The following is a 23,828-nucleotide window of genomic DNA, read 5'->3' on the forward strand; positions in this document are numbered from 1 at the left end:
ATGTTCTGTCTCTCTGAAGAAACTAACTCCTAGGCTGGGCGTGATTGGCGCACGCCTTTAATCCCAGTACTCGGGAGGCAGAGGCAGGCGGATCGCTGTGAGTTCGAGGCCAGCCTGGTCTACGAATCGAGTCCAGGACAGCCGAGGCTACACAGAGAAACCCTGTCTTGAAAAACCAAAAAAACCAAACCAAACAAAAAACCAACCAAACAACAACAACAACAAAAACCCACCACCAGCAACAAAAAAAAAACCTAACTCCTAAAATCAAAACAAACACGCAAACCAAAAACTAAACAAAAAACACCCAATTAAACCAAACCAAACCAAAATGGCACACAAAACCCATGGAATCTGTTTTGTGTCAGCCAATTCCTCCTGGGCATGGGAGTTGCCTGGAGTGTGGTTGGTGTAGCCAGTGTTACTCCATGGAGAAAACTGAATTTCCCTTTCTCAGCAGCAATGCAAATAGCTACGTGGTTAAGAACAGGACTTTGAGTCTACACCCCCTTTTCCATGCTGGGGTTATTTTTTTCTGGCTTGAACTTGTGCAGGTCTTGTGCATGCTATCATCTTGTGAGTTCATACGTGCATCAGTCCTGTCTGGTCTGGAAGATCCTGTTTGCATGTGGGTTCTAGGGATTGAACGCTAGTGCTTTTGTTTTCATTTTACCTTCTGTGCCATCAGCAAGCTTTGTCCTATTCTTACTATAATGAAATGAAAACCCTGTCCTATAGGCTTTACACTTTTACCTCAGTGTGAACAACCTCCCTGACAACGGCTCATACTCCAAGCCTTAGCCATCTTATGAACAGATCGTTTCTAAGGCCAACATAGAGCCCATCACTGACAGGTCTTCCTGCCTGACACTCAACTCTGGGTGGCTCTACTGATGTCATCTTGCCCGCAGAAAGCCCATGCTAAACTCATCTATATCTCCCTGTGTCATACCCCTTTGCTAATCTATTCCTTATCACTATGTAAAAGCTTACTTATTAATTTACCATTCTCATTTCTAGAATGAGGCCATGAGATCACAACTTGAACTTTTTCACCATTGACTGCTGGAGTCAAGAAAGTAGGTACATGCAACCAACAGTTGATAAAGTCATTTGATCTATAAAAATCAAGTCTTAAAAATTAATTTTTACTTAAACTCAATTATTATATTCTCTTAAAGTATCCTAAGGGAGATAACAAGTCAAACTTACTGTCATCTGGGGAATATTTTCTATATAAAAATTTATAATACATATCACTTACAATGTAAAACTTGGCGGTCAGGAATATTATTGTTGGGGCCAGTGACATGCTTCAGCCTGAGAACTTTAGTTAGAGCCCAGGAATCCAACCTCTACATGTGTGTGTGTATGTGTGTGTGTGTGTGTGTGTGTGTGTGTGTGTGTGTGTGTGTGTATAGAGGTATGTATAGGTATATGCACACACACAAGTAAATATATGCTAAAAAAAACTATCAAATGCTGATAATGCTTCCTTTTTTCATTCATCTGATAAACAAATAATTTTAGTCACTATCAAGGAAAAGACATGTGGCATCCAGAGTGCATATCATAAAGACTGTAGTAATATGGAGCAGGGTGCGGGGAGGGGGGTTTCCACAGCAATAATAAACTAGACTCCAATGCAGAACAAATTCAATGGATTAAGGAAACAACTAACAGTTTACAGGGCTGTCAGCGGTGGGCGTTAGGGAGGATCTGAGGAGCAGCAGGGAGCTCTGCACATTCTTCTGTTCGCATACCAACCAAGAGAAATCACAGAGCAAGGGCTAGACCCCAAGTCTGTGTCCTGCCTTTACTATTTTATATAGCTGGGTGGCCCTTAATCTCTCTGGGCTCTGGTGTCCTTGTCTATAGAACGGGACAGGAATGAGGTCTTCTTGTATTGTATGAGGAGTAAACCAATCACCCGAGAAGGTGATTTACATATAACCCTCACAAGGAATTGCCAGGCACAAATCTGGCAACTGTCATCACCAACCAGTTCCACCTTTCATATCATGGGGTTGTTGCCGACTCAACACCATGTAACCAAAGGCAGTGCAAAATACACTTCATAGGGGGAAAATGCTCTAACCCAGCAGTTCTTAACTTGTGGGTCGTTTGACCCCTGACCCTTTCACAGGGGTCACCTAAGATCATTGGAAAGCACAGATATTTACATTGCAGTTTTTCACAGCAGTAAAATTACAGTTATGACATAGCGAACAAAAGTAATTTTGTGGTTGGGACTCAGCCCAAGATGAGGAACTGTGTGGGACCCTGGTATTAAGGTCAAAGTCTGGCGTTTCCAGGATTCCTCTGAGCTTGGCATAAGATGGCAGACTCCCTTTCTCATCTGAGTTCCCTCTCTGGCTGATCTGGGGAATCCCAGATCCTCTGAGGAACTTCACACAGCCCTCAGTGATATTACAAGGCCAACTCTTTCCTGATAAGAAACCCACTCAGGCTGGGCATGGTGGCACATGCCTTTAATCCCAGGCAGGTGGATCACTGTGAGTTGGAGGCCAGCCTGGTTTACAAGTGATTCCAGGACAGCCAAAGCTACACAGAGAAACCTTGTGTCGGGAAGAAAAAAAAAAAAAAAAAGAGAGAGAGAGAGAGAAAAGAAAAGAAACTCATTCAGTAAGCACCTGGAGTGGGGGGGGGGGGATTCCTAGAAATACCCACTCTATGCTAATGAGACCTCAGCTTTCAGCAAATGACCTTTAACCATACCTGGAGTTCTTCCCCCACCTACAAGATAAATAAGTGCTGTGTTCCCCCTCTTATGATAGGATGTATGTAAATCAAGTATTCCTAGCATCTCTAGTCCCAGGGAATCAAAAACATTCACCCTCAAAACCCCTCCCACTGCCCAAGGGTTATAAGTCCCTGTTTCACACGAAATAAAAGGGCCAGCATCATCTGTTTCATCAAAGACCATCTGATACACATCATCTGTTCTGGGGAAGGAAGGGCTCCCCTACTGTCCAAAGAATTCATCGCTGGACTCCTGGGGCTTGACTGCCAGTCAGTCAGCCACATGCTGCTGGCTGCACTGAACTTCTGTCATTCACTGGTGTGCCACCGAGGATCCCTACCATCATCTTTCTCGCATCGCTCCACACACAGAAGTGCCCCACTGTGGGAACAAATGGCTGGCTGTTCCCAAAGCAGCCCCTCCTCTGCTTCTCTCAGTTTGGAGCTCTGAGCGAGCCTCCTTATTGCCTTGCCCAAGTTGGGCATGGCCCTGGCTCGGGTTTGGGAGCCCTGAGCTCCTTTGAATCTGTGCTTCATCCTTTTCTGTCAGGAGTATGCACATCTGGTTTCATGCTCAAAAGGGCCCAGCATCCCAGAAGAGTACCAGACAAAGCCCAGGGTCCAGCCAGAGGGGGAACCACAGAACTATTGAAGGAACCAAGCTTTAGCAAGGTTGAGAGCCACTGCCATGGCATTAACTGTTCATCATAAGAGGAGTGGTTATTTTTGCAGAATCCTTGTCTCTATGATAGATGGTAAAATAAATCATTTTGAAGGCAAATTTAGGGGGAAGCTGCTAGAGGCCCAGATTCAAACCCTGGCTGAAACCACCAGACACTCCCAACCCCGAGGCTCCTCCTGTCCTCTATACTGCCGACCACAGTGTAGGCGCACAGCAGTCCTGGGGAACCAGTAGCGGGCTCAGCAGTGTCACTTGCTGGAGGAATCACCCTTCTTTCTGGACCCAGGTTTCCTCACCTAGAAAATGCCCTCAAGGAAGGGTTAGTCACGAACTGGGCACACCTGAGAAGCTGTCACTATCCTGCTAGCAGCCATGAACACAAGACTGTCTACCACCCAGAATCCAAATCACCATTCTAGGAAAACAGTCGGCCCAGGCTGCGCAAATACAACCTTGCCTGAGGCAGACATTTGCATTTCTGCAACAGTCTCTGCGTGTGGCAATGGTTGCCCAAGTATGCAGAGAATCTGAAACTGGCAGCAGCGGGGAGCATTAGGGGCTGTGGGGGAAAGGTGGGGGGGGCATAGAATGGGGAAGAGGCAGGAGAAGGTTCAGGGGTGCAACAGGGAAACACCTGCCGGAACTTCACCCTGTTGTCTGAGCACGCCCTCCAGCTATTTTTATCCCTAATCAGAAGGTGCAAGATACACTATGCCAGGTTTCAACAACGATGCACTGACCCTGAAAAGAGAAGTTTAAAAAGACCAGCAATCATATGCAGCCCACAGCCCAGGCTGTTCCTGGTGGCCCTGTGGGGAGAGCAGGAACCCCACTGACAGGGCAGCCCAGGTGAGCAGCTGGTAAGTGATAGGATTGTCCTCATTTACAGCCTCCCACAAATGCTGCCACATCTCCTAGGCAACAAGTGTGTCACCAAGGCCACAAAGCCCCTGCTCAGGGAACACTGGCACTGCTCCGATGCTCTGTCACAGAGCCAGGTAGCAGCAACCTGCCTGGCCTTGTCTCTGAGGGCAGCCTCTTCGTGTAGGAAAGCAGGGCCCCAGAGAGGACCCCTAAACAACTCACCTGTGTTCAGATGGAAGTCGACCCACGTGCCACAGGCAGAGTCCCATCTCTTAAAGCTTTTCCTTTGACAATGCTCTCTGTCCTACATAAAGGGTCACTCACCACATCTGCTCTGCCTCAGCCCTTTCCTCAAAGTGCAATAAAAGTAGAAAACACCGAACACTGAAGATAAACAGTCAGGAATCAGAGAGAAGGAAGCAGATGGCCCAGCTGCCCGCACAACTGGAACCTTCCTTCCTGTCCATCCCTTGTCCCCACACAAGTGAAACCAGGAGAAGTGCTTCTACAGCCAGGACCAGGACCGAAACGAAATCAGGATTCTAAAATTACTTTGTTTCATCTGGGAGCCCTTGAGTACAAAGCCCGGAGGAATCCCTGATCACAGGAGGCTACTCTGGTTCCCACTAGCACTGCCTCGCTCTCTTGTTCTGGAATAGCAGGCAGTGGCCACCCACCATGCCACGCGGCTTTGTCATCATCCCTCCCCTGCCCACCTCTTGGCTCCCACTGTACACTCACTTTTCTCCCGGCAGCATGCCAATCTGTACCTGCATATAACAGCCACCTGGCCCAGTAGGCTGCTTACTTAATGCAGGTGCCCAGCTCTTGGCACTGCGCTGCGGCAGAGACATGGGCTCCACCAAGCTTAAGTCTGTACCTCAGTGTACACACCAGTAGGGGATATGATGGCCCTCTAAATTGCCCAGTTGACAGGGCAGGTGGGGAGGGGGGTGGGGTGGGCTGCTCTGGGTCAGAGAACCTCTGGTGGCAAAAGGAGACAGTTCAGGAAAGCAAGCCTGAGACTCTGAAGGCAAAGTTTGATATTGCAAATGCCAGTGTCTGCCAGTAACAGCTGTGACAGGCTTTCAGGGAGGAGATGGCCTTAGTGGGGAGGTTCACAGTATTTCTCTGTCAAAACCACACACACCAAGTACATAGAACAGAACATTCAATTTATTTCAAGCAAGCTCATAGCCACCTACACTAAGGTTACTTCTGTCCTCTTGTCATCAAATTCCTGATTTCTGCCACCCTAGGCCTTAGAAAGGAGTCCGAGACAGCGCTTCCTCAAAGAATAAAGATGTCTATTGGAACTAACAAGGCAGCAGCTCTTGACTAGTTTGAAACACCGTAATAAGGAATATCCTTACTCCATAGATCACTTTTATTGTTTTTTATTAGCTTGGTTCTAAGTCTATTAAATCAAACCTTAGAGAAGCATTATGAGTTTTCTCTCACTGTGACATCTAGATGGAAAAAAAGGGAACTAAGAAAAGGGAGGAGAAAAGGGAGGGGAATGGAGTATGGGGGGGGAATATGCTCCACGTGCATCACGTCACACAGGTGTGTGTCTTTATAGGGCCTGAAGGTGGCTCAGTGGGTGGAGGCACTTGCTGCCAAGCCTGATCACCTGAGTTCAATTCCCACGGCCCATGGCAAATAAAAAGAGCATTATACTAATACTTTAAAAAGTGAAAACATATGTGTGTGTATTGATATGGATTTGGGAAAAAAAACCTAATTTATCTTCATTTCTATGATTTTAATTTTGAAGACGTTTATTATTATCCGAATTGAATACTTGGGAATAATTATATGCAGAATCAAAGAGAAATGCTGTGAAATGAGAGGGAAAGCATGAAGCCCACGGCAAGGCCCTCTGGGAGGGTCGGTGTCCCCAGGCCACGCCCATCCCAGCAGCTAAGTGTATGCTCTGTGGAGAAGGGGAGTGAGAAGCACACTCGACCCAAGCCAGGGGATTCTGGTCTAATTCCCAAAGGTGCCATCTGGTATGAACAGCCACTTGCCAACGTGGCTTAAGTTTAAACCTTAATGAAAATGGCAAACAATGTGAGTGAGTTCCGCCACCATGCCCGCTGTATTCCAAACACTCACATGTGGCTGCAGCAATGCCAGAACTGAGCTCCACAAGGGAGAACCTGCTTCACGGACTCATCCATAAAAACCGGAACCCCATCTATATTATTGTCCAAGGAATCAATTTTCCAGCTGCTAATGGGGCTACAGTGTCAATTAATAACCATATACTCAATCAGGCCCCTTAAGCCTTGAAAGAGCCAGGAGGAATAGCTGGCAGGGCCACTGTCCCCAACATGGCTTCCCATGGAGGGCCAATATCATGTAAAGGTTTTAAAAAATAATTACTTATGTGTTTGAGTGTGAATGTGCGTGTACACGTTGGTGCCCACAGAGGTCAGAGGAAGGGGTCAGAGTCTCTCAGGCCCGAGTTGTCAGCTGTTGTGAGGCACTTGATGTGGGTGCTGGGAGCCCAAGTGTTGGCCTGTCACAACATCAGCAGACACTCTCAAGAACCTTCTCCATCATGAATAATTAATTAATAGGCCAACTGGAAGTCTTTTCTTCTTAGTTTCTTTTACCTAGAATGGGCTGTTTCTGACAAATGTTGGATCTGTAGGCCACATATAATCTAGCCATAGCTGAAGGGACTCTGGTTAGCTCAAGCACGGCCAGGCCAGCATGGCTCTGTCAGGTCCTTCTCCCCAATTCCCTCTGCCTTGCTAAAAACTGTGAGATTACATCCTAAAGCTAGCCCCCAAGGTCTAGTCCCTTATTTGGCCACTTCCTCCTCCTGAGGCTGACTACCAAAGTCTGACTATCAAAGTATTGAAGTCCAGCAATCAAAAGCACCCTTTGGCTCCCCTAATTAACATGATCAACTAGAATTAAACACCTTATCCTAACATGGGCCATGTCTGTCTCCTCTCTATCTAGAGGCAGACCTTTGTCCCCAACTCCAGGACAAATGTCCCTGCCCCCTCTCCCTTGCTCCTTTCCTCCCCTCTCTTTCTCTATCTCCTGTCTCCGCGCCCCCCGCCCCCCCCCCCCCGCCACATATCCCTACCCTCAGTCCCTTTTGGGCAAATAAATCTCCTTTGTGCTGGGAACTTGGTCTTGGGGGTCCTGAGCCTATACTTTTCCTTTCAATAACAATGCCTATAAGACTGTCAAGGTGGAACGTCTACTATGCACTCCACAAAATAGACCGAATTACACGCACAGCGCATTCCAACACCGCATCACCACATTTCCACACAGAACGAACATCTGTGCAATTGTCCCAGTCCCGCAAGTGTCCTACACAAACAGCCACATACACATGCAGATGCAGAATGTACCACTCGGCTTCTCCTACTACATGGACCACAAGGAACGTACTGTCACCTCCTCCCTCTAGCTTCTACTCTGGTCCACATCCATGAAGGCAGTTCACAGGGGCCACCGGAGACCATCAGAAAACACAGATATTCACATTACGACTCATAACAGTAGCAAAAGTACAGTTATGAGGTAGCAAGGAAAATAATTTTATGGGTTTGGGGGGTCACCACAACGCGAGGAGCTGTGCTAAAGGGTCGCAGCGTTAGGAAGGTTGAGAAGCACTGTTTTATAGGGCTTGTGGTGCTGTGACATATGCTTCTGTGTAGGCATTTCTATAACCAGAAGGATGGCCTGTTTAATCTGTGGGGCCTTAAAAAAATGTTTTTCCTTAGCATATATTAACTGTATGAAATAATGACTGTCATTGTGCCCTTTTCATATATTCATGTAATGTACTTTGATCACATAATGATCTTCTTAACGAGCTGGTTTCTATTCTAGGGTTGGGCCTTGACAGCCTGACTTCTTTGAAAGCTTACCCCGGTTACCCCTCAAAATGGCAAAGCCCAATTATTCCCTGAACTGACTTGGTCTCTAAAGAACACGTGACTCGCTGGAAGCTGCGCCGCACTGAAAACCAGCCACCCATAAATCACACAGAAAGAAAGCGTTCGGGAGAAAGGTGGCGAAACTCTGACTTACAGCTCTTTTTGCTTTCCCTCTGAGATGGAGGGATCTCACTTACAGACCCTAGCTGGTCTCAAACTCAAAGTGATGAGCTGCCTTTGCCTCCCAAGGGCTGGGACTAAAGACTTGTGCCATTACTGCCAGTAGTTCTTTTTTTTTTTTTTTAAAGGTTATAAAACTGAATAACAAAACCCTATCAAACTCAGGTGTATGTGCACGTGTCTGTTTGCTATGTGTGCAAGCTCTGGGGAGCCCAGAAGAAGGTGTCAGGAGCCCAGAAGAAGTAAGTCCCTTGGAGCTGGACTTATAGGTGGCAGCGAGCCACTGGCCATGGCTGCTGGGTTCTGAACTCCAGTTGCCTAGAAGAGCACAGCAAATGCTCTAACTCACTAAGCCGTCTCTCCAGCCCCTATTTATGACCCCTGAAGACTATTCGTCAATGCTTCTCCTTGACAAACACGTGGCTCTTACTTTAAGGAAAAGAGTGGCAGGGTACAGCCACATGAAAAGTGGCCAACTGATCAACATTGTCTCAACATGACTTTCCAGTTGTTTTTTTTTTTTTTAATGTTTTTTCGAGACAGGGTTTCTCTGTGTAGTCTTGGCTGTCCTGGACTCACTCTGTAGACCAGGCTGGACTCGAACTCACAGCAATCCACCTGCCTCTGCCTCTGCCTCTGCCTACCGAGTGCTGGGGTGAAAGGCGTGTGCCATCATGCCCGGAATGAAACTTTCCAGTTTTAACCTGAAGAACATGACAGGAAAAATCCACTGAGCCTGACATGTCTGGAGCCTTTTGTGCTGGCTAGTTTTATGTCAACTTGACACAGAGAGGAGGAAGGCTCAATTGAGATCAGGTGGTAGGCAAGCCTATAGGGCTTTTTTTTTTTTTGGGTAGTTAGTGATTGATGGGGGAGGGCTCGAGCCATCATGGGTGGTGCATCCCTAGGCTGGTGGTCCTGAGTGCTATAAGAAAGCAGGGTGAGCAAGCCATGAGGAGCAAAGCAGTAAGCAGCACCCCTCTGTGGCTGCAGGTTCCTGCCCTGCCTGAGTTCCTGTCCTGACTTCCTTTGATGATGAACTGTGATGCTGAACAGTAAGCTGGATAAACCCTCTCCTCAGCAAGTTGCTTTGGTCATGATGTCTCACCACAGCAACAGCATCCCTAACTAAGACACCTTTCCTCGCAGCTTCTGAGACACTCAGCCTCTCGGTGAGACCTGAAGAGAATCACCAGGTCTGGGGCTGGAGGGACAGCTCAGGGCTTCAGGGTGCTTCCTGCTCCATCAGAGGACCAAGTCCACATCTCAGCAGCAACATGGATGGTTCACAGAGGCCTGTAGCTCCAGCTCCAAGAGATCTGACCATGTTCCAGCCTCTGTAGGCATACACTCATACCCTCTCCCCCAAGTTAGAAAAAAACAAAACAAAACAAAACAAAACCTTAAAACAAAGGAAAAGAATCCCAGGTTTCAGATAGGTTCTCATGGAAGTAGTGGGAAGCACATTCACTGGGCATCCGGATTTCAGTTCTAGAACATTCCTCCTTAGCTCCCAAGTGAGAGAGTGAGTCCGCTTGCCACAGCATTCCCTCTAATACATCATCAAAGCCTCCCCCCCCCCACCCCCGCCAGGAGTCTTTCCTGGCATTCACCATCTGGGAACAGCCCAGGTTTCCACCCAGCAGGTTTGCACTGGATCCCTCCAGTCACTTTAGTTTATAGACTATTTATGCTACGTGCTTGCACAAGGATTGAAAAACACAATGCCCTTGTAAGGCAGAAGTATTTGTCTCTCCTCTCATTGCTGCTTTTTATGACATTTTGGAGCTGTTTGGGGGAAAGGTAGCCAGGAGGAAGGTAGGACAGGCTGAGGCATGGCAGCTGGTTTATGAGACGCCGACCTATGTACACTGGTGCAGGGTGCAGGTGACCCCCAACAACCACACCCCAAACCTCAGTCACAGCATGCACTGTTTTCTCACCGAGCAGGGAGGAAGGAGGCAGAGTCTAACCCGGAACATTCTAGGAGAGAGTGGCATTTCCAGGGGACAAGCACACTCCTAACCAGCGGAACCTTCTTTTCCGTCTCCAAGCAGATGGAAACGTAAACATAAAACCTGGGACACAGCAGCCTGTGCAGATGGAGTTATCTTAACCGAAGGGAAGGGAACGCCGAGGCCAGACCAAAAGCCACATGGAAACAACAACCAAACTTAAGACAAAGGAACTGGACAGGAGAGACATTCCATAAGGGCAACAGCTAAGGTGGGGGAGCTGAGGAGCAAGAGAAGGGAGGCAGAGATGTTGACAAGAGCATCCAGGGGATTCAGACACAGGGATTTTTAACAGCTAAGCTGACCTCTATCTGACCTCTCCAGAGAGCCACCTTCTGGCAAAGAGCCACGGCCAGAGCACACACTCCCCATTTCAGCCCCTCTGTCATACTCTACAGATGCCCCAGGTGGAAATCCCTAAAACCACCCTTCCTCCCCCCACCCCCACCCCACCCCCCCGCAGCATGCAACATGGGAGTCTGGAACTGTCCTTACCGGAAGGTGACTAAGAGGCACGTCCACCTGGCCCAGGAAGTCGTCTCGGGTCTGTGAAGAAGAAAGCAAAGTGTTAACGTTGCTACCTGTTCCCCAAGTGCCAGAACTTCTGCAAAACCATCTCACTGCACGAAGAGACAGTAGTCCAAGGACCTGGTGTGGGCGCAGAGAAAGGGGGAGGGGTGAAGGCAGAGGGCCAAGAGGAGGCCCCAAGCTGTCCCCAGCAGACCTGGAAGTGCAGCTCCAACTGGTCTTTAAGTGACTGACACTCTGTGCCTACCTGCCTCTCCGACGCCCCCCCCCCCCAAAAAAAAGAAGGACAAGGAATCCTCTTGTAGGGCTGGGAGCATGTGGCCAGTCAGGGAAGAGGAACGGATAAGGCCATTTAGGGTTTGGGGGCAGAGTTGGACCCAGCTTAAAAAGAAGGCAGGGCAGAAATGTTGGGAACATTTCAACACGTACTTATCCTGCTATAAACTCAAGAGCTTCCCAAGAGCTGAGAGGGAAGATGCACGCGTGGCTTAGTTACTGATACTTCTAAACTGCAGGCCATAAAAAAAGGGGAAAAAAGTGTTTGCTTATTTTATTTTTTTTCCTTTCCTCTATCCAGTCAGTATGCTACTGGGGAATCCATGTCTGGGGAAAGGTCTGTAATTATGGATGCGCCATGTTCCTTGCTCTGTTGACTCACTAAAGAGCATCCTTCCTCATGACTTACATGGGACCAGTGTGGCACTGGTCATGGGGTACATTGGTCCCCGCTGAGACGTTGGGAAGTCACTCAGGAGTCAGAGCTCAAGATCAGGCTCTCAACCAGAGCATCCTCCAGCCACACTCACAGACGTCCCTCGATTACAGCACTTGGGGCTTGGCCTCTGGTGTTCAGAGGGCCTTGGGCACGAGTCAGACCAAACCAACTGCCTCTCCTATAGCTCGCAGTTGTTTCTACATCATGCAAATGCACGAAAGCTGGAAAATCCTTTGCACAGAGTTAAACCCTTCCAACAGCTAGCTGGAGCGTGGGGAGTGGGAGACTGAATGAGACCTAAAGACCCTTATCTGCACTGGGTGGCTTATTAATATTCCACTTTACAGACACCACTCTATCTTCTCCCATATAGTGAAACAAAAGTAAACAAGGCTTATGAAAATGATTTACTCTAGGCTTGGACATTTCCTTCTGGAAAGCTAGCTCATCTGCTCCAAATGATGCATGATGGGTAACAGGAAGCCAAGCTCTGGGCAGGTGTCTAGGATGAGTGAGAGTAGCCTCAGTGCTCATCTGTCTGTGTGTGCATGTGTGCTCCGATCTGCATGCACGCACATGCGCAGCACGTGAAATGAGAGGCCAGAGGTTGACCTTGGTGTCATTCCTCAGGCAGAGCCCATCCTGCTCTTTGAGATAGGGTCTGTCATTGCATTGGTGCTCACCATGCATGCTGGTGAGCCAGAAAGTCCTATAAATCCACCTATCCCTGCTTACCCAATGCTGGGATGATTACAAACACACATCACCATGCCCAACTTTTTACACGGGCTCTGTGGCTTGAACTCAGGACCTCAGTCGTGCATGTTATCGACTAAGCTGTCTCCCAAGCTACAAATGCTTTTGAGGAACTTTTGGGTCTTGCATTTTCTTAGTTACAACCCAACATGGGATCCTTGGCCAGCTAAAGGCTGGAAGGGAGGTGCTCCAGGTTGAAGCAGCACTCAGGAGAAGGCCTGGAAAATAATGGCAGTGCCTCTGCCTCACTTGCCGTCCCATTTCAGCCACCGTGACACACTCCAGTGACGGTCATGTCAGGAGTTGTGAAGCAGGCTCCTTTGTCCTCGACTTGGTTGACATGATTAATTCTAGAGCTGTATAAATTATCAGCTAGCCGTACAATAAAAACAAACAAACAAAAGAAACAGATCTGTTGAATATCAGCCATAAATTGAAGGAGGACAGTACTGCCATGTGTGGCTTCCTCTCCCCTCCGCCCCACACAAGGACACAGCATGTGATCGTCCGGGGACAAGGGTATCTAAAAGGCAACTCATGGGCTGTGAGCTTGAATGTAGTTTAACAAAAGCTCAGGATCCATCTACACACGCTCTCGCTGTTCTGCTGGAGAGACATTTGTTTCAAGCTGACTAACCAATGAGCTTGGCTCTAGTCAAATGCTAAAAGCCAAGTACCTGGCACAGACTGACGGCAGCGGCAAACACTGCCATGGACGCGCATCCAACACAGGCTGCAGAAGCAGGCACCTGCACCTGGATGCTGTACAAGCAGCTGGAGGATGAAGTTCCTGCCTGGGCAGTTGGTTCCTGAGTCCACCCCAACCTACACTCTGTGCATCTCAGGAAGTGGTGGAGGGCCAGACGAGTGCCCACCAGCTCCGGGCTTCATTATGGATGGTTGTGGGGACTCTCGTAATAACGCAGTCTGGAGTAACTTTTGAGGTTTCCCTTTAAATGCCCACTTGGCACATCACCTTTCATGCTACTTCCTTCCCAACTTGTTTCTTTCCACAGATCACAAAGCTTATTGAATTCTCTGAGGCATGGCATGCTGGGAAATCTGGTTGCATGGGGTCAGGTTTCCTTCTTGCACTGAAACAACAATTTCCCCCAAAACCCAAAGATAAAGAAGCTTCGCCAGGGAAGGGAACTGAAGGCTTTTACGGATTTATTTAAGGAGAGCTGGGAGTGAAAAATGAGCTTATGAACAAAACAGGGATCAAGTGTGAGAGAGCACATGGTCAGAACAAATGGATTTAAAGTGGTATTTCACTGGTCCATGGAAGATGTGTTTCACTGAGAAACTCAGGTTTCAAAACATTCCTGAACCAAGGAAAGTTCAGGCAGCAGTGCTGTGTTTTTTAGTGCCCAAGACTGAACACAGAGCCTCAGTCCTGCTGGGCAAGCACTCCAGACACAAGATGTCACGGAAGACGCAGGGAAAGATGAGTGAGTACCCCAGAGGCCTTGCCTGTAGAGGAGGTGTTGTATACTACGCAGAGCAGCCTGTGACAGTCGGAAGTCAGGGATGGTATGACATGTGGAGGCTCCTGCCTAGACCCTGACTCTATCTATCTATGGCCATCACAATATCCTCCGGTTGTCACTGTCACAGAATGCTACCTTGTTAAATTCATTTTAAAAAAAAACAAACCAACCCCCCTCAAAAAAAAAAACCCTAGTCAAGCCATTTTTAGTAGTCTGCAACACAGAACCATTTCCACCAAACATGCTGACTACAAAAAGCTACAGAAACCAAACTGCACCTCACAGCAAATCTGGCATTTCTTGTGACTATCTGTAAGTAGTAATGGTGCCTACTTCAACCAATATTACTCATCTTTTCTAGGGTGAAGACATGCAGGTTAGAAACAAAATTACTTATATTCTCTTCTACAGTGAGAATGCACACCGGGGCCTCTAACACAGGAATGTAAAGTAGAGCAAAGTTTCAATTACATCACCCACCCATCCATCCACATCCGTCCATCCATTCTGCTTATTCCGTGCTCTTTTGCCTTTTTTGAGCCAGGGTCTCATTTATATATCCCAGGCTAGCCTCCAACTTGAGACCCTTCTTCCCCCGCCTCCTATTCGCTGCGATCACAGGTTTGCACCACTTTGCTGTGCCCCTTAAAAAAAAAAGGTGCATATCCAGGCATGGTGGCACACACCTTTAATCCTAGCCCTCTGGGAGGCAGAGGCAGGCGGATTGTTGAGAGTTCCAGGCTTGTCTGGTCTACAAAGTGAGTCCAGGACAGTCAAGGCTACACAGAGAAACGCTGTCTTGAAGAAAGAAAGAAACAACAACAAACCAAACCAAACCAAACAACAACAAGCAAGCATGCACAGTATTCATGTATGTCTGTTGTCATGGTTTTTCAATGTCATCTGGGTCAGATGCCTGGGGACTATAACCAGGATCCCAGTGAAACCTGATTGTAGCCCCCAGTGTCCTTATGCACACACTGGTTAGAAATGGCAGCACTGACATGGCTTATCTGTCTTCAAAAACGTGAGACTCAGTTTCTCAAGGAACAAACCCACCCCACTATCTAAATGATCCCCTTGGCTATGCGTCAGAAGAGCACTTGAAGGGTGGGACCCAAAACTCTCAAAGCACCCCCTCTGAAAAGGGGGTTCTTTTTCAGACAGACAAACCTGCTCTATAAAAGGGACGGGGCAGGGGACTGTTGGGAAATGAAAGTAACTGGGAGCCAGGAAGGGTGGGTTCCCAGGGGCTACAGCGAGTCTCTAAGGTAAGACATTATCACAAGGACTGCAAATACTAGAAACAATCCTATACACTGTTGTAGCTACATATGCAGGCAGTGATTAATAAGATTTCCCCCCTTCTGGTGCTGGGAATCAAATACAAGACGTCATGCGTGTGATGCACGTCTCTAACTCTGAGCTACACGGTGGCCCTCATTGGAAAGTATCAGTGCCTCACACGAAATACAAGTAATATTTTGAAAACCCCCTTTCAGTTACATGTGTACATGAACACGTGGGCTGAGGAGAGACGATGATGAGCTTTTTGGAGCTGAAGAGATTGTTCAGTGGGTCAAGGGCTTCATATATTGTAAGCCAAAGGGCCTGAGTTTGAATCTCCAGAACCCATACAAGAAGCCGGCATAGGGGTGTGTCCCTCTAAGCCTAGCATAGCGAGATGGAGACAGGGTCAATACTGACCTCAGGCCAGAAATATGACCCCCAGCCTCCATCTGGCCTCCACAGACATAGGACACACTCACACACTACACACAAACCAAGATTATCAACATGAAGAAAGTTAAGTTTCTGTAGCTGAGTGTGGTGGCACACGCCTATAATCCCAACACTCAGGGAGGCAGAGGTAGGCGTATCTCTATGAGTTCAAGGCCAGCCTGGTTTACAAAGGGGGTCCAGGGCAGCCAGGGCTGTTACACAGAGAAACCCTGTCTTGAAAAAAAAAAAAGTTAAGTTTCATTTCATGTGATAAAAAAAAGTTAAATGCTGTGCCACTGAAAACTGTCCATAGCTTTCACCCTGGACACGTCTAAGCAGTAAATTTTAAGATTAGAATTTCTCACAACAAATCCAAGTGTATAGAACTTACAAGGCAAGGGTCAAGACAGAATATGGTTGCATTTCTGTACACTGCACACTAAGTCAAACATCGCAACCTCCTCACAGGAAGGGTGGGTGACCCCGGATGCCACAAATGTAGGGCAAGATATTAAAAAGGGTCAGCAGTTCTTGCTGTGGCAGTGACCCCACATAGAAACATACCTATGTGTCTAGCGTTTTTAAACCCATGACCTCCCCTCACATGTTCAGTTACCCAGCCCAGCACCATAAACCTGCTGCACCATAGCGATAGCTCAGGGAACTGTTTTATGGTGGAGCCATTTGGAAGCACCTGTGCATCTATCTAAAGAACAGATGGCTCAAGTAACGTTCGCAGAAGCTTTTAGATCAAATGTCACAAATACAGTAACTCCCCCACAGCTCAGTATCTGGAGAGCCCGATACTTAGGCTCCAATGCATTCCTTCTACAGACGCTGCCTCATTCCTCAGTAAGGCATGACGCCGGCTTTGTCATCACCGACAGGAGGAAAGAAGCATGTTCTTCCTCTTGTCAGGCACATCAGCCTGTGCCACGTAGACAGTGTGCTGCTGTGCCTCCGATGACAGTGACAGCTACAGTTACCAGTCTCACCCCCCCCCAATAGCCTGTGCAGCACAAAGCCCCCACTTTACTTCTGCCTACACACGACGGGTCCCTGCTGCACAGCTGCCCACGGCATGCACTGCTGCAAATCCCTATGCATCCCCCCCCCACACCCCACGAGCCCCTGTTCTGTCTGCGCCAACATCCTCACCACTCAAGCTTCTACTGCACCTCCGCCATAGCCCACACTGCACCTGCACCCCACGAACCTGCTCGGGGCCCACGGAACAGCCTATACTGCACACGTCCTGCTATGCTTCTGCCAGGAGTGCACTGTGGCAGCCTTCCTGCACTTGGAATCTTACTGCCCCTCTGCACAAGGTCTCCTTCACCCACGCCCACACCTCACACTGCCCCTTCCCACATCACACGTGTCTAGCTCCCACTGTGCCTTCACCATAGCCCGTGCTGTCTCTCTCTTCTTTCTCCCCACATTGCATGTTGCAAGGGATCCCTTCACATCTGCTCATATTCCTTAAGCCTACATCTCACCCACCACCCAGGACCTCTGGCTCTAAGGTGAAATGTTTAAAGATGCTAACGGATTGATAGTCACATGGCATCCACTGAAACCAAAGAAGTGCCACAGTGAAACGCCTGGATCATTGTGCTCTTATTCCAATGCACGAGAACACATGCACGTGCACGCACGCACGCGTGCGCGCATACACACACACACACACACACACACACACACACACACACACACACACGAGATGGGAGATTCAAGTGGCTCTCACACCTCTGGCTTCTGTGCCACTGTTTCTGTTGGTGGGTTTGAAATTGGTCACTCACTGAAACAGAGTAAATGCGTCCTGGAGACAGCGGTTCTTATTTGGAACAACACACCAGGCCTCCACGTCAACACAACCTCACAGCAAACTCCCAGGGCCTGAACAGGCTTCAGTGAGAGCAGTATGGGAGGTGGCAGACCCAGCACCATCAGGAAGAACATCCATTTTAAGGAAATGCTTTTCTTGAAAACACAAACAGAAGGCACGGAGAGAGGTAGATGGAGCAAGGAGCAACTGTGCTGGCAGACCAGCCCAGCCCTGCCGTTGCAGTCTGGATATGGTCCAGGACATAACTAGGCCAGTATGCACTGGGCCTTGATGGGCTCAAATGAGGTCCCAGTTGCTCTGAGGGCTCAGCTGTGACACTGGAGAAATGATATTCCTAATGTCCTTTACCCCTGGGTAGCTGTAGGTGCCTGGTGACACTCACTCTTCCCTCAAATATGACTGCATTCCAGGGGCAGGGTCAGCAGACAGACAGAACAATCGTTACAACATAAGCGACTGATAACCAGAATTTAACATACAGTCAACTGGAGGGGTGTGAATGCTGGGCAGGGACTTTGGGGACCAAACTTCTTAGGTGGACAGTACTTCTGAGCTCAAGACATCTCTTTATCTTTCTCAGGCAGAGGATGCCATGGGACACACTTCTCAACATCTCAGGTTGGACAACCCACATGGCTAGTGATGTTCTGCGTACAGACCCATGCAACCTGGAGCTTCTTTGTAACACAGTGGTCCTCAACCTTTCTAATACAATTCTCTCTCCCTGTCTGTGAAGACAAGTCTTTTGTCAGGCAAGACCAAGGAGCACTATCTATAATCTATTAATGCGCATCTTTTCAGAGCGTGGAGGCCACTATCCCCTTCTACGTTCTGACGGATAGCTTGGCTTCACAGTTAATGGAGGCACCTGCTTCACAACCATCTAAGGGACCATGGCTCCTGTGTAAAGGTGCTTTCTATAAAGCTACTCATCCTTGTGAAACACGACGCAGAAAAGTTTCTTGAGGCACTACTGTCAGCGCCTTACTTACATCCTTCCTTTAGTTCCTCCTCATAAAGGAAGATTAGATTGTTGACGGTCCTACCCAAAAAACGCTCAAACACAGTCTACGAAAATCAAGGTGAAGATTCTCGTATGTTCTACATGTTACAAAGCCACTCATCTGCTATGACTGTTAAGAGCTAAGTGACAGTGACTGTCTAACTGCATACTTGGGAGTTTTAAGGTAGTATTTATTTTCAGTCTAGGAAGGTTTTCTCAAGATATTTTTCTTATTTCTTCTCTTGGGAGGTTTTAAAATAATTTTTTTTTCTGTAGCTAATTTAAATGTCAGATGTGTAAAAGGGGAAAAGCTTGTCTCTTTACTTCAGCACCAAAGATGAAGAGAACGACTTTAGGTAGTTAGTGTCAGATACCCGTAATAAACAATGCAGTGTCAGGAAACAGTATGAATAAAAGGAAATGTGAACAGAAGTGTATCATGGGTTCAGTATTGCTTAATATTTTGACTTCATTACCATGCTTGATGCTAAAAGTTCTTCCTCCAGGTCAAAGCATGTGAAGCTAACTGTCCATCTTGTTTTCTGGCTGGCCAATAGTTTGGACATATGGAGAACTGCAAGCCAGCAAGTGTGGTAACATGGTAACACAAGTGCAGGGCGTTCATTCATCCTTGGGTATTTCATGACCAAGGATGCTGAGTTGGAGTCATAGAGGTTTATGCAAGGACACTAATTCATTTTTCCTCAGGGCTCCACGAAACGAGCTTTGTAATGTGAGCTCTGGCATCCTAGGTAGATCTCTCTAGGTCTCTTTTCCCCACTGGTCATGTCTTGGCTGCAATTGCGTCTCTGGCCAGTGGACTCCATCAGTTTGTAGAAGGGGAGAAAGTCCAGCTGAGCTCTGGGGAGAGCCTCAAGACTGCAAGGAATGTAAGCTCACATAGAGCTCACTCACAAGGGCCAGCGCTGTCCGACGATGGAGGGGAAGAAGCCTTCCCTGGGCTACAGAACAGGAAGGCAGCAGCCAGAACAGGAACCCAGTTAGCTGGGTATTGACAGCTCACCATCTTGAGTATGTACTATTGTCAGGTAACTGCCCCTCCTCAGGAAACCCTGGTTGACCATGCTGAAGTACCCGTTCCACGGCCTCTTGGTGTTACAGCACTGGGGCTGCAAATTCCAAGTGAACACAAACGTAAGAGTGTTTGCCACAAGCACACACCCAAACATGTTCTTTTCTCCTTGTTTGCATTATCACGTTAAGTATGAAATGAGGGAAATCAAAACTTGAAAAAAAATTAGTTGAGTCATTTTAAATTATTTCTCTTACCCCCCCTACCTCTGAAAGGAGAGTTCTTCTAGTGGGGACATGCATGTCCTGGGACTTACACACAATTCCCAGGATGCCTAGCTCTAAACAGACAGCTTGGGAACAGTGTCTGCTTTCTGGAGCCCTGCTTCTCAGGCGTTGTAAAGAAGGCGCCCTTCATTTCTCTCTCAATCTTACCACAGTCTGTTCTGCCTCTAAGCAAAAGAGAAGGGGCAACTGGGAAACTTATGGCTCTTGGGAGGGAAACAAAGGTGAGAGGATGCCAAGAAGACACACCTCACTTTACTGAGCTGACAATTTTACAGGACAATAACAATTTTGCATCCACCTGATTTTTCCACGTACTTGATTTAAAAGATGCAATCAGGAATCTTCTGCTGGAAAATAAGGTCGATATGGCCAATTCCTTTAGCAACAAAGACTGGCTTTACTAATTCAATTCACGGTAGATATTTTCCTCAACATGAGCTTTGTCTGCAATCATAGGACTAAATTACCTGGCATAATGGGTACTTTCTGAAATATGTTTGAAATATACAAGCAATGTTCAATATGAAGTTATAGCTTTTGTTAAGTACGGGACTACACTACTGATAAACTACAGATGTCAACTTCAAAATGTGTAAGAAGTGAGCTTTCAAACTCTTTATGAGGTCCACTATGCAGAAACGCTGTTTAAAAGCATAAAATCCGTCATCAAGTTAGGCCATTAATGAGGTAATTAAAAAATTTCCCTAAAAACTCAGTGAAGACTTAGAATGTCTTCCTCCTGGGATTGGAAAGAAATGTGGAAGGAAAGAGTTCCTCTTTCTGCACATAGTGTAGGAAAGATTTTCAAGGCTTTGGGGAAAATTAGTCCATTTGGTATGCCTTGAGGGAGAACCACTTTAACTAAGGGTTTCCAGGGGTCTAGAGAAAGTTTGGGATTGTAGTAGATGTCACTTCAGGCACAGAATGAAGGCCACTTAGTGATCTCTATAACCTACTGGGGATACTCTGTAGATCACAGCCCATGGCCGTCTTCCAGCCTTTCTAGAACAGCATCATGTCTGCAGGACTGCAGGCACGCTGCTAGAGTCACTGCAATACTCCATGCCTGTAGCACACACCTCATTTTAGCCATCACCTTTCTGATGGACGGGTGCTGAGGCTAGCAGGCCTCAAAAGCTCATTTGTCTTTTAAATACTTGGGGCCAGACTTGGCAAGCACCTGGGAACCTGCAGGAGCGAGGGGCTTACGAATTGGTCGTAAATGGTAATCGTAACACTATAAAGCAGCTGTTCTCACCCTGTGGGTCACGCCCACTTTGGAGTTGCATATCAGATACCCTGCACGTCAGATGTTTACATTATGGGAGCAACATTACAGCTATGAAGCAGCAACGAAATAATTTATGGTTGGGGCTGACCACAACATGAGGAGCTATATTAAATGGCGGCAGCATCAGGGAGCTTGAGAAACACTGGCATAAAGGTTCGATTTTCCCCTCTTCTTCCCTTCCGGCCTCTGCCATTCGCCTAAACAAGAAATAGGTGGATCCATTTCTACATGTGGCTAAAAATAACCGAGAGGCAGGAATGTGGAGGAGACAAGGGAGGGGTGTGATTTGGGTTGCCTATTTGGGGGCTTAGCCCGCTGGCCCAATAGGGTGGAGATATTTATAGGAATAGGACTCACAGGAGCACAGACAAAGCCCAGGGATTCTGTGTGCTGTGGCCAAGGGCTATCTGCCTGGCCAAGGGACCAAAATGACAAATCCTGTTTTAAAATAGACTCAGAGGATGTGATCCTTAAGAGAGAACTCCAGTCATTAAGCCAACACACAGTTAAGAGCCTTGTCTGCAGCCGCCTGGCTCCCCTGGAGTGGCTGCCTGCCCTATTAGATCTGTGGTGGGGAACTCACTTCCTACAGGGGACTGAGCTTGGGTTTCAGACATCAAAGCTCCATGTCTACCCAGACCTGTTTCATAAGCAAAGGCGTGTTTCCTAGTTACTACACCAAAGGTTAATGTCATCCAAAAAGTGAGGATAAAAATGGCTGTGCTGTGCACTGTAGCTGCTATTAAATGGGGCAACTAGGTTCAGTAAGTGCTACTCTAGTAGGGACTTCTAGAGGTGTCACCACTAGCATCTGGGCTGAGTGTCTTCTGTGTGTGGGGGGGAAGGGTGGTGACTGACTGTGGCCTCTAGATGTTTGGAAGCATCTCATCCCTGGTCTACTGGATATCATACCAGCTTATTTGTTAGGCCAATCAAAAATGCCTTCAGATACTGTTAAATTCCCGTCAGTAGATGGGGGCATTGTCCAATCCCATCTCCCTCTGTGTCTTCCATTTTGGGGCAATTCCATAGGAAACTCCTGGTGGTCACTATGGCTTCGTCTTTCTATACCTCTTAGCCCGTTCTTGGAGCATCAGGGACGAAGGAGGGGGGATATAAGCTTCCATCACTTGAAGGTGTCAAAGCTCACACTCTGTAACCCCACAGTCAGCCAGGAAGGACCAAGACCAAGGGGCAAGGGGACGAGAGTATGCTTTAAGCAAAAGTCTCAAAGGGAAGAGACACCCCTGTCAGAAGGCTTCAGAGATCAAGCTACCAAAGACAATTAGAACGAGCATGCTAAGAACTAGCCTTGTTGTGTCTCCAAGCCCAGGACAAACCTGGGGAGAAAAGCTCATTTTCTTTTCAGAGACCAGAGGAATTACTCCCCAAATGACTTTTCCCCCAAGATTCATGACTGACCACCTGACTCCTGATCACAGTAAGCGTATGTGCAGCCTGCTGTTTGGAAAGCCCACCAGGATGAGGCCACCGAAGCCTACCACAGGGTTGTCCAATGACAGGAAGCACCTACTTAGACTCTGAAATCTCATGCCTCATCTTTATGCTTAGCCCTGAAACTCAAAGGAAGAAGAAGAAGAAGAAGAAGAAGAAGAGGAGGAGGAGGAGGAGGAGGAGGAGGAGGAGGAGGAGGAGGAGGAGGAGGAGGAGACAAACAACAAAAAACAAAGGGTATAGTGAAAGATCACTTATGGCAGTGCTTCTCAATCCTTCTAATGCTGTGGCCCTTTAATACAGTTCCTAGCATTGTAATGACCCCCAACCATAAGGTTATTTTTGTTGCTAATTCATAACTGTAAATTTGCTACTCTTATGAACCATAATGTAAATATCTTTGTTTTCTGATGGTCTTGGATGACTCCTGTGGAAACGTCATTCAACCTCAAAGGAGTAGCAACCCACAGATTGAGAACTAGTGTCTCATGGGCTTAGGGTATACCCAGAGCTGGGGGTGCTGGTCCCTGTTGAGGAATCAACTAGTTGGATGATCATTAGCTCAGAGCCTTCTCTTGACCAAGTTTCTCATCTGGGAAAGATGGGACTAAAGACCTCTTGTACATCTGTGTGCAGAAAGCTCATGCAAGTTCACATAGAATGCTATGAAGCTATGTAGTGGATGTTTTAAACTGACTGTTGAGAAATAGAATGAGCAGCGAGTTCCTGCCAGGGCTGGCCAACTGGAAAGCACACAGCTATTTTCAGCAACCCTGTGGGTGAGTTCGTCTGGTCTCCTATCAAAGACCTCCTCATGTACTACAAAGAGTTCAGCATGTTCAGTTGGAGAAACCATATTCTATTCTGTGGGGGCAAAACAATGGAATGGTTTTTAGAAAGTGGAACAAGATGTTATGAAGTTAATTATCTCTTGAAAATTAAATAAACAAAGCAATGTCATGTAATAAAATGACCAAGATGAAAGATTGCAGAACTGGGTCTAAATTTAAGATAGGGGCCCTCTCTTGGGATATTAGAAATGGCCTCTCTTTTTCTTTACTTTAGAGGATGGGGTGGAGCTGAGGAAATCACTCAATGGATAAAGCATCCATTGTGCAAAAGCGGGGACCAGAGTGAGCCTGGATCCCCACAACTCACATAGATGCAGGACATGGATGGCAGCCATCTGTAATCCTAGTCAGAGTCGGCAGACAGCAGATCCCCTGAGCAAGCTGGCTAGCCAGACTAGCTGACATGTGACTTCAGGATTCAAAAAAAGATTCC

General features: G+C 47.4%; 1 protein-coding gene across 9 annotated transcripts in view; it reads right to left on the bottom strand.

Moving 5' to 3' along the window:
- NEDD4L (NEDD4 like E3 ubiquitin protein ligase) overlaps window positions 1-23,828 on the bottom strand; it is a 336,053-nt gene that overhangs the window by 64,897 nt on the left and 247,328 nt on the right. For all 9 annotated transcript variants that reach the window (XM_084778010.1, XM_084778011.1, XM_084778014.1 and 6 more), the window contains one exon: window positions 10,911-10,961. In XM_084778010.1, the coding sequence (XP_084634136.1) occupies window positions 10,911-10,961 (51 nt within the window). The remainder of the gene's footprint in view (window positions 1-10,910; window positions 10,962-23,828) is intronic.

Source organism: Acomys minous (genome assembly GCF_964271855.1).
Source record: "Acomys minous genome assembly, chromosome: 4".
Classification (NCBI taxonomy): domain Eukaryota; kingdom Metazoa; phylum Chordata; class Mammalia; order Rodentia; family Muridae; genus Acomys; species Acomys minous.